This window comes from Echinops telfairi, unplaced genomic scaffold (genome assembly GCF_000313985.2).
Source record: "Echinops telfairi isolate 266 unplaced genomic scaffold, ASM31398v2 ScPeMD7_10;HRSCAF=50, whole genome shotgun sequence".
Taxonomy (NCBI): Eukaryota; Metazoa; Chordata; class Mammalia; order Afrosoricida; family Tenrecidae; genus Echinops; species Echinops telfairi.
This window is the reverse complement of record NW_022103907.1, coordinates 12,740,485-12,752,038: the sequence shown is the minus strand read 5'-3', so window position 1 is coordinate 12,752,038 and position 11,554 is coordinate 12,740,485. Positions and strand designations below refer to the sequence as shown.

General features: G+C 42.0%; 1 protein-coding gene across 1 annotated transcript in view; it reads left to right on the top strand.

Moving 5' to 3' along the window:
• Positions 1 to 11,554, top strand: part of DHX57 (DExH-box helicase 57) — a 68,972-nt gene that overhangs the window by 13,477 nt on the left and 43,941 nt on the right. The window contains 4 exon segments of the mRNA XM_004711121.2: positions 667 to 788; positions 2,096 to 2,291; positions 2,914 to 3,050; positions 3,452 to 3,517. Coding sequence (XP_004711178.1) covers positions 667 to 788; positions 2,096 to 2,291; positions 2,914 to 3,050; positions 3,452 to 3,517 — 521 coding nt within the window.

Here is an 11,554-nt window from a genome sequence, read left to right as displayed (position 1 = left end):
ATTCAAAAATCGAGCTGTAGTTTCATGTACAATACAGTGTCACATTGGCCGTTAGATAGCAGATTGAGTTACGTGGGTCTGGTGATGGACTGGAAGGAACCTTCTTGGGAATACTCTTACTATTACTGATTTGGGTAAAAGTCTGATAAAATATTGAGCTGTGCTGGCCAATATGGTAGTTCCTGCCACATGTGGCTGTTCACATCTCAATAAACTCAAGTAAACTACAAAGGCAGTTATTGAATTGCATTAGCCACCCTTTAAGTGTTCAGTAGCCAAGGATGGTAGGAGTTGCTATATTGGGCAGCTTAGATGAAGAAGATTGAATGCACATGGGGTGCTGTGTGGGACAGTGCTGGTCCAGAGACTCTTGCTAGGAAGATCAGGGTGGGTGCTGAGCAAGAGAGCTTTATTTCTCTTAGAAGATCTGTCTGTTGATTGAGATGTAGGGAAGCCACACAGAGCCAACACCTTGTTCTGTCTGATTCTCCTAACTGCTCTAAGGCCGACTGCGTCCAATCCCAACAAGAGTCTCAGTTACTGTCTCTGAACAAGTTTTAAAAGAAAGAGCAGGAAGGGTGGGTCTCATGGTGGGCTTCCAGATTCAGAGCTCTGGAAGAGTTGGTGAAAGCAACCTGACTGATGCCCTGTCTTTGATTTTATTAGACTTCCAGACAGTTCCAGTCAGCCCTGCAAGAAAGACATTCCCTCCCTGCCTGGGAAGAAAGAGAAACTATCCTTAATTTGTTGAGCAAGCACCAAGTGCTTGTCATAAGTGGTATGACTGGGTAAGAATGCCATTTACTTACAATGTAGCTCTCATTATCAGTCCATGTGCCCTGGTTTTTCTGTTTAAAAAAACAGTAACTAGGTTATCTGTGATTTTTTCCTGTTAAGTATTAAATAATATTACACAGATGCTAGTATTTTCTTTTAACCCTTGTAGCCAAGAACAACACATGATATTAAAAAGAGAGGAAAAAATCAGAAATTCATCTGAGAATGGAACGATTTGGTATATTGTTGGTAGGCACTGTTCAGTCAGCTTCGACCATATTGACCTGGCGGGACACCGTGGAATCGCCCACAGGATTTTCTAGGTGGTGACTTTCATGGGAGCAGATTGCAGCTCTTTTCTCTTGAGTAGCCACTGTGTACATTGGTTCAGAGTTGACGGTTCAGCCAGTGTTTCAGTTTGTCACTGAGTGCTTAGCTGATACACCACCAGGACTCTTTCTTTATCTTTCCTTTAAGGTAAGGGGCCCAACTTACGACTCTTAGCACATACCGCTCTGAAGACTGAAGTGTGGTCCCAAGATGTTTAGGTTGAAAATGTCAGTTTTCTGAGTGTATATTTACTTAGGTCATTATATGTTATGCAGACTCATTTAGCAAGAACAAGTTTCAGGCTTAGTTTAATTCTTTATCTAAGGGTATACAACTGAATAATCCTATTTATACCCAGACTCACTGATGTAGTGGTAACCTTGTGTTCTCCAAGTTTCTTATCTTTTTTACTTCAATACACTTATATCTAATTCAGTAGACGTCAGAGAAACAAAGTAGTTTAACAACCATAAGCTAATATTCCTATTTCTTTAGAATTCTTACATAGAGAAATTTACATTTTTAGAGACAGTTAAACTTTAGCCTGCTGTCTGTCCAATAGTTCCAGTTCTACAAGTGATACTAAACTATCATGGGATTGTCCCATTAGTCTCTCTGTAAATTCCTAGGATTTCTCATTAGTGTTAAGTACTTTTAGAAGGAGACCTAGTGGCACAGTGGTTAAATGATCAGCTGTTAACCCTAAGATTAGTGGTCCAAACCCACTAGCCGCTCTGCAGGAGAAAGATGTGACAGTCTGAATCCCCCCCTTCCCCCCCATATACCTCCCCGCCCCCCAATTAAATAGCCTTGGAAATCTTACAGAGCACTCTATGTTGTCCTATAAGGTCCCTGTAAGTTGTTATCCCCTTGGTGCCAACTTGGAAGACATGTGAAGCTGGACAACTTTAGTAACTTTTATATTTTCTCATTGTATATGTCATTCTTTAGCACTTAAAAACTCATTTTGTTTTGTTGTGATGTACAGATGTGGAAAAACGACACAGATCCCACAGTTTATTCTGGATGAGTCTCTGCATGGGCCACCTGAGAAGGTGGCTAACATCATCTGTACCCAGCCCCGACGCATCTCTGCCATCTCTGTCGCTGAGCATGTTGCTAAAGAAAGAGCAGAGAGGGTGGGCCTGACTGTAGGGTACCAGATCCGGTTGGAGAGTGTCAAAGTATGTGTGCTCTGCGTATTTCCTAGCAGCAGAAATGTACAGTGTTCAAGTGTAAAAAGTTCTCCAGGTCTAGGGATTCATGGAAAACTTAGGACATATGAGCAAAACTCCATGATCAGTTCATTCAACTTTTCTGTGAACTTTTTAAACCCCCGTCAATTACTTTAAGATCAGTTTAAATCTATTACTTCCTTCAGTAAACCTGAAATGTTTTGGTGTAAGAACTCTTACTTGGTTGTATTGAATTTCCTCTACAAAGGCAACTTTTCTCTTCTATTGGTAGAGTGGTCTTGTAGATGCTGCCTGCTCTTCTTGCTAACCCATTTAAGTAAATAGGAGCAAGCAAATTCAGAATCGATCTCATCAGGAATTTTTGTATGGATTGTAATGATCTTAAGACATTTGATGCAAGTCCGATACTTAAAATTGTGATGTGAAATAGAATTGTTTCCATTGTTATAGGCAGCAAGAAACTATGCATTTTGTATGGTTTCATATTAAGTGCAACTATTGGGAGTGTTAAATATCCTTTAGGTCCACCCATTCAAAATAGCTTGGCACTAAAATGTTTCCTTTTTCCAGAAACTTCATAAGTGCTTCCTTTTGCCTTTTACATGTTCAGTCTTCATCCACAAGACTGTTATACTGCACCACAGGAGTGCTGTTGAGAAGGCTGGAAGGAGATGCCACTCTCCAAGGGGTGACGCACATCATTGTGGATGAAGTCCACGAGAGGACAGAAGAAAGGTAAAACCTCACGTCAGATGAAGTCAGAGCTGAAAGAATTGCATCCTGCTTCCAGTTCTGCTTCAGAGGGCTCGTCCTGCTGGTTTGCACTGTGGTGGGTTAGGGCGGAGGAGGACCTGCTTTCTTGACCTCCAGGTTCTGTGGCACGAGTGCTAGGAGAGCACAAGCACCCTATGAGCAAGAGGACACCTCCTAGTAGGCGATGCTTAGCACCCTCCTGAAGCTCAGCATGAAGCTCAGGTGGGTGCTGCCCTACTAGGAATACCAGAGGCCGCCGCTAGTCAGTTGTGACGATGCTCCCTTTGGTGTCCATCGGGTCCGTTTTGCGGTCCTCACAGGCATTCATACATTTACTGGGCCTCTCCTGAGTCCTGAGGGATACAGTTGTGCATGGTCCTCCTCATCTCTTAGAGTCTGGTGGGAAAACAGATACTGAGTAAGCAAATGATCAAAGAAGTAATTATAATGGAATAAGAACTGTGAAATAGAAACATTAAAAAGAAAAGCCAGAGGGGTCTCGGGGAGGAGATGAGCCAGTCAGGGTGTGATGTAACAATGATGAGAAATACAACCTTCCTCTAGTTCCTAAAGGTTTCCTCCCCGCTCCCACTACCATGACTCGAATTCTATCTTGCAAGACTGGCTAGACCAGAGGAGGTACACTGGTACAGATAGGAACTGAAAATACAGGGAATCCAGGACGGATGAGCCCTATAGGACCAGTGGTGTGAGTGGCAAAACAGGGAGGGTAAAGGGAGAATGGGTAGGAAAGAGGGAACCGACTACATGGAACTGTGTGTGACCTCCCTGGGGGACAGACAACCGAAAAGTGGATGAAGGGAGACGTCGGACAGGGCAAGATATGACAAAATACCCATTTATAAACTGTCAAGGGCTCATGCGGGAGGGGGGAGCGGGGAGGGAGGGGAAAAATGAGGACCTAATGTCGGGGGTTTAAGTGGAGAGAAAATGTTTTGAGAAACGTGAGGGGAATCGATGTACAAATGCGCTTTACACAATTGATGTGTGTATGGATTGGGATAACAGTTGTATGAGACCCTAATAAAATGTTAAAAAAAAGAAAAAAGAAAAGAAAAGCCAGAGATCATATCAGGGGCGTGGGGGGGTGGAGAAATGACATTTCAGTTGAGAGCCAGAGCAGAGAAGGAATCCCACATGAGATACGGTGGGAACAGCATGCCCCGATTCTGTGGTGGGGAAGGGCTGCCTAGTGCAGAGACTGAAGGATGGAGGAAGGCTGTGCAAGTGGCAGGGGTGGGGCAGCACATGGCAGGCGGAGAAAGAAGCAAGAGCCAGGTCTTCCTGTCCCTTGTACACCGTGGGAAGTTGTTAAAGGGTAAAGGCATAACAGCAAAAGTCAATGTTAAAAGGAAGTTGCGTGGTAATGAAGGGCATTAATGAGAGCTTTTGTCCTGTGGGCTATTGTACTAGCACAGTTAAAAATTGCAGATGGGGACTCATAGTTCAGGGAAAATTGCAATTTCCCCCCAAAAGTACTATAATATTTGCGTAGACCAGCCTCCACGTATTGAGTGGTTGTGTTTGTTGTAAATGCTAACATTTATCAGTATTAGTCGTGGGTGTGCTAGAGGGCTTCAGAAAGTTTAGAAATGGAACTAAAAAGTAATAGAATTTCTCCTTGAATTCTTGAAGCCCTTATATCTTGAACTATAATCCTAAGAGGGTGTGATTCAAGTTACACCTTTATTTTAGTCACACACCTTGCTTGAGTCACACCTCTTATTGTAAAACTAGAGAAAAATAAACATTCCAGCATTTCATGTCTACCGATATAAGATAGGCAGGATAAACAATTCCCAGGAGAAAACAACAGGACTGATGATTCCAGGGGGGAGGGGTGTGGGTGGAACAGAGGAGCGGGGGAGGGGGAAGAAAAGAAGGAGCCAAAAAACCTAGGGACAAGGGAACAAGTGATCTAAAATCATTGGCGAGGAGGGTGTAGAATGCCTGGTTGGGTTTGATCAAGTGCATTGTAGCCGAGAGGTATTACTGAAAGCCAAATAAAGGTTGAACATGATAGTGGGACAAGAGGAAAGTATATACTGTATACAGAGGTATAAATACAGGCACGCACATATGCAAAATATTTATATATAGTGTTAGGAACATAGATCTATGTACATCTATTAACCTATATACTCGTATAAGCCGAGATTTTCAGCACATTTTTAATGCAGTTTTTGTGGTAAAATTCGGTGCCTTGGCTGATATTTGGGTCAGCTTATACTCAAGTATATACGGTATGTGAAGTATTAGGGTGGCAGACAGACACTGGGCCTCTACTCAAGTACTCCCTCAATGCAAGAATACTTTGTTCTAATAACCTGGCCTTCTGTAATGCTCACCTTCCTGACACAATCGCTGAAGACAAAATGGGTGCATAAGCAAATATGCTGAAGAAAACTGATAGTGCCTGGCTATTAAAAGATACTGCATCTGAAGATAAACAAGTGGCCATCTAGCTGGGAAGCAACAAAGCCCACATGCAATAAGCACACCAGCCTGTGTGATCACGAGGTGGTGACAGGATCAGTTAACAAGTATCAGAAGACCAAAATAAATAGTCATATTGATGTGAACAAAGGGAGGGGCAGTGGAGGCCCAAAGCCTATCTGTGGACAATTGGATATCTCCTTGCGGAAGGGTTACAAGGAAGGATGAGCCAGCCAGGGTACAGTACAGCACCGACGAAACATACAACATTCCTGTAGTTCTTTAATGCTTCCTACCCCCGATTATGATGACCCCAGTTCTACCTTACAAATTGGGCTAGACCAATTTGTACACTGGTACAGATAAGCGCTCGACACACATGGAATCTAGGACAGAAAAACCCCTCGGGAACATTAATGGGAGTAGCTATACCATGAGAGTAGGGGGAAGGTGAGGAGAGAAAGGAGGAACCAATCTCATTGATTGACATATAACCCACCCTCACCCCCAGCCAGGGTGATGAACAACAGAAACGTGGGTGAAGGGAGATAGCGCACTGTGTAAGATGTGAAAATAATAATAATTTATCACTTATCAAGGGTTCATGAGGGAGGGAGGGTTTGGAAAGGAGGGGGAAAAATGAGCTGATACTAAGGGCTCAAGTAGAAAGAAACTTTTGAGAATGATGAGGGCAACAAATGTACAAATGTGCTTGACACAATGGATGTATGTATGGATTGTGATAAGAGTTGCATGATCCCCCAATAAAAGGATTTTTTTTTAAATGAGCTGATTCCAAGGGCTCAAGTGGAAAGAAAATGTTGTGAAAAGGATGATGGCAACATATATACAATTGTGCTTGACACATGGTGTATGGATTGTTATAAGAGTTGTAAGAGGCCCCACAAAAGTGATTTTTTTAAAAGCAAGAAGAGCCAGGAGCAAAGTGCTGTGTTTGGACTTGGGGTGCCTGCACTGAGAACCTCTTAGACCGAAAGGAAGACTGAAGCCCAGACATGGAGATTACCAAGGAACACCAGACCCACAGAAATTGAATGGAGACAAGGACTTCCCCCCCAGAGTTGACACAGAGAAAGCCTTCCCCAACAACTGGTGCCTTCTTGATGAATTTGGACTTCTAGCCTCCTAAATACGTGAGAAAATGTTATTGTTAGGTACCATCAAGTTGGTTCTGACCCATAGTGACCTTGTGCACAACAGAAGGAAACACTGCCTGGTCTGGCATCATCACAATCATTCCTGTGCCTGAGCGCTTTATTGCAGCCACTGTGTCAAGCCATCTCCTTCAGGGCCTTCTACTTTTTTATGGCCTCTCCACTTTACCAAACATGATGTCCTTCTCCAGGGACTGGTCTTTCCTGTTATTAGACCCATCCATTTGTAGTATTGGTCATAGCAGCATTAGCTACCTAAGTCAGAATTTGGTACCAGCAGTAGGATACTGCTCCAACAGATAGGTAAAATATAGAAGCAGTTTTGGAATTGGGTAATGAACAGATGCTGGTGCAGTAGGTTAACCACAAGGTCAGCAGTTCAAATTTACCAGCCAATTCATCAGAGAGCGGTTTGTCTACTCCCATAAAGATTTGCAGTTTCTGAAACCCTATGGAGAGCCAGTCTAGTCTTATCAGATAGAGCCACTGTGATTCAACATCGGCTTGGCAGTGGGTGATAGTAAAAGCTTACATGGACTTGAATTATGGCTATCAGAGGCAACTCTCATGAGAGCTTAGAAGGCAATGAGGAAAGCTAGAGAGTTTCTGTGACACCAGCAACAAGGTTGCTAAATGGGAATGTGGTCATTAAATGTGCTTCTAATGAGACTTTAAAAGAAAATAAAGAACATGTAGCTGAACAGTGGAAGAAAGAAAATACTTTTTATACCATGGCCAAGAACTTGCCCAGATTACATTCAGATGTTTAGTAGGAAGTATACCTTGTAAGTGATTAACTTACATATTTGACTGATGAGCTTTTTGAGCATGATCTTAAAGGAGCCAGATGGTTCACCCCAGTAGGCCTGCAAGTGGAGTGCTGAGGGACTTCCATAATCCAGAGCCTGGCCGACACCCAGAGTCTGGAGAGCAGGACCCTAGCCTAGATGGTCTCAGAGAGAAAGGATTCTTTTCAAGCCTGAGTTCTTGTGTAGGTTGTTCTGCCGGCTTTTAGACTCCTTGGTGCCTGTCGTCATCTCTTCTTTCCCTACAGTGTCTCTCATCTAACAGAAATGTCTACCGTGTACCTGTTGTATCAGTGTACTTTGGAAACAGATAACTTGCAATATAGATTCAATAGGTTCACAAATGAAGTGGACTCTTGTGCCAGGATGAAATAGGCCTAAAGTCTCACCCGTATTTGATTTAGATGATTCAGAAGCTAAGGTTTTAGACCTAGAGTTTATTTAAAACTTTTGAGAAGATATGATGGCTTGCATGTGTTTAATGTGTGACCAGGACATGAATTTGGGGGAGCCAGAGGCAGTAAATCAGCAGGGAGCTGCCAGAAATTCAAGTTGGATTCAGAAGAGGAGTTAGATACCATTGCTGATGTTCAATGGATCTTGACTAAAAGCCAAGCTGTTTCAACTTTGGGTCATAACAAATTGTGGACAACATTATGAAGAATGGGAATTCCAGCGCATTTATCTGTGCTAATGCAGAACTTGTTCATAGACCAAGAGAACAAGGGAATACCGTGTGGATTGAAATCAAGAAAAGTATGTGTCAGGTTTATATCCTTCTACCATCCTTATTCAGTCTGTTTGTTGAACAAGTAATCTGAGAGATGGACTATATCAGAAGGATGCAGAATTGGAGGAAGGCTCATTAAAAACCTTCAATACAGACAATACAACCTGCTGCTGAAAGTGAAGAGAACTTGAAGCACTTGCTAATGAAAATCACTCATGCAGCCTTAGGTATGGAATACAATTCAATATAAAGAAAACAGAAATTCTCACAACTGAACTAATAACCAACCTCACAGTAAATGAGGTAAAAGTTGAAGGTGTCAAGAGTTTAATTTTACTTAGGTCCATAATCATTGTTCACAGAAGCAGCAATCAGGAAATCAAATGACATTGCATTGGGTCAAGACATCTTGAAAGGGTTAAAAATCAAAAATGTCATTTTGAAGACTAAGGTGTGCCTAATCCAATCCTTGCTTTTTTTCCCAGTTGCTTCATATGCATGTGCAAGTTGGATAATGAACAAGAAAGACTTAATAAGAATTGATGCATTTAAATTATGGTGTTGGTAAAGAATACTGAATATTCTATGAGCTGCCAGGAGAATGAACAAATTATCTTGGAAAACCAAGGGAACATGCTGTAGATTGAATTGTGTCTTCCAGAACTGTGTGCCAGTCATGATTCCCAGGATCGTGTGACTCTCTGTGTTGTAAATCCTAACCTCTCAGGATTTGTGTGAGTTGTACCTTAAGTCACTACCTTACAAGGGGGCATGACTCAAATCACACATGCTTGCTTGAGTTGCACTTTCTGTTTTACAAGAAACTGAAGGGGAGGAAAGCTAGCCGAGAAGAGGGGAACCTCACCGTAACAAAGACAAGCCAGGGTTGGAGCCTGACGAATGTCCCTGCGCTGATAACCCCTTAAACCCGGGGGGAAATTGGTATCAAGGCACACAGGGATCCTTAAGGAACACTGGCCCCACAGAGAGTGAAAGGAAACTGTGTATTCACAAGGTATTGAAGGGATCAGGTATCGGACATCAAAGAACAAAAAATCAAATCATTGTGAATGAGGGGGAGTGCAGATTGGGGACCCAAGATCCATCTGTAGGCAACTGGACATTCCCTTACAGAAGGGTCGCAGGGAGGAGATGAGCCAGTCAGGGTGTGATGTAGCAACAATGAAACATACAACTTTCCTCTAGTTCCTAAATGCTTCCTTCCCACTCACTATCATGATCCCAGTTCTTCCTTACAAATCTGGCTAGACCAGAAGATGTATACTGGTTCAGATAGGAACTGGAAACACAGGGAATCCAGGGCGGATGATCTTCAGGATCAGTGGTGAGAGTGGCGATACCAAGAGGGTGGAGTAGAAAGGGGGAAGCAATTACAAGTATCTACATCCCCTCTCCTCCTTGGGGGATGGACAGCAGAAAAGTAGGTGAAGGGAGACATTGGACAGTGTAGATATGACAAAATAATAATTTATAAATTATTAAGGGTTCCGGAGGGAGGGGGGAAAATGAGCTGATACCATAGGCTCAAGTAGAAAGCAAATGTTTTGAGAATGATGGTGGCAACAAATGTGCAAATGTGCTTGACACAGTGGATGTATATATGGATTGTGATAAGAGTGGTACGAGCCCCCAATAAAATGATTAATAAATAAAAATTTTTAAACCTAAAAAAAAAAATGCAGAAGGAAACAAGGAACTTCCCCTGGAAGGTCCTTTGTCTGCTAGCTACCGGTACTTTTTCCTTTTGACAATCCACCAAGCTTACTTAGACTTCCTTTCTTTTGTCACGATATTATAATAGTGTCTTATTATCTAATACTGCTGTAACAGAAATACCACCATGGATAGCTTTAACAAATAGAAATTGATTCTCTCACAGTTCTAGAAACTAGAGTGCATAGCACCAACTCTAGGGAAAGTTTTCTCTCTTTGTTGACTCACAGTTTAAGAGGAAGGTCCTCGTGTCCTTTCAAATCCATGGTGTTTTTTTCCCTTGCACATCTTCATATAATTTGGTACCAGTCTTCCCCTAGGTCTAGGCGGTTCCTAGTATAGGGAGCCTGCATCCCAAGGATATGCACTGCTCTGGTTCTTGTGTTTTGTTGTTTTTGTAGGACCCTCTAAACTCGCTTGAATTTTATTCTTTTTATGTCTTAAAATAGATTGTCTATAGATACAACCTAGTCTTATGAATTGTATCGTACCTATTAACAAAACCGGCTATAGTCCTACCTCATTAACGTCATAGAGGTATGGATTTACAATACAGGATAATGACTTCATCTCACAAAAACTGAAGATAATTACACAGCCTGGTCATGTTGACACATATTTAGGGGTCAGGTGGGGGCCACGATTCAGTCCCTAGCACAGTGCTGTTGTCTGGTTGGGTGCTCTTGGGTTGGTTCTGACCTACAGAGACTCAATGTACGACAGAACAAACACTGCCTGGTCCTGTGCCATCTCACTGATAGTCCTGCATGTGAGCCCCATTGTTGCAACCACGGTCAATTTTTCTCATTGAGGGTCTTGCTCTTTTTTATAGACCTTCTGCGTTACTAAGCGTGACGTCATTCTCTAGGGACTGGTCCCTCTGATAACATGTCTAAAGTAAATGAGATGAAATCTGGCCAGTCTTGCTTTTAAGGAGCTCTCTGGCTATACTTTACTAAGACAGTTTGTTTATTCTTTTGGCAGGCCATGGTATATTTAGTATTCTTTGCCAGCACCTTTATTTGCATGCATCAATTCTTACTCAGTTTTCCTTATTCATTGTCCAACTTTCATTTGCATATGAACTGATTGAAAATATCCTGATGGGTCAGGTGTACCCTAGTCTTCAAAATGACATTCTTGCTCTTTAACTACTTTAAAGAGGTTTTGTGGAGCTATATTGAGACCATTGCAGAGGGGCAAGGGCTACAGCAAAGAGACTAGTTAGACCATTGCTATTTGACACTATATTATTCCACAGTGTGTCCTCTTTATTTTTACTCTTGTTCACAAATTATACCTATAGCTATTGATGGACAGGTTGTTTCTGTTTTACTGTTTAAAGCAATATTATAATGAAAAGCTTTGCATATGCCTCTTGGTAGATACTAAGTAGAATTATCAAATATAACGTTTAATCCTTTTGGTATTAACGTGGTGTAGAATTTATTTGGAAGTAAAACAAAACAAAAACACTGCTATCTTTATAATGTTAAGTCATCATATGCAGGAATATAATATATAACTCCATTCCTGGATCAAAATATATTTCGTTACTCTGTGTTGGGTTTCTTGGCCCCCCATCTCAGTGTTTTC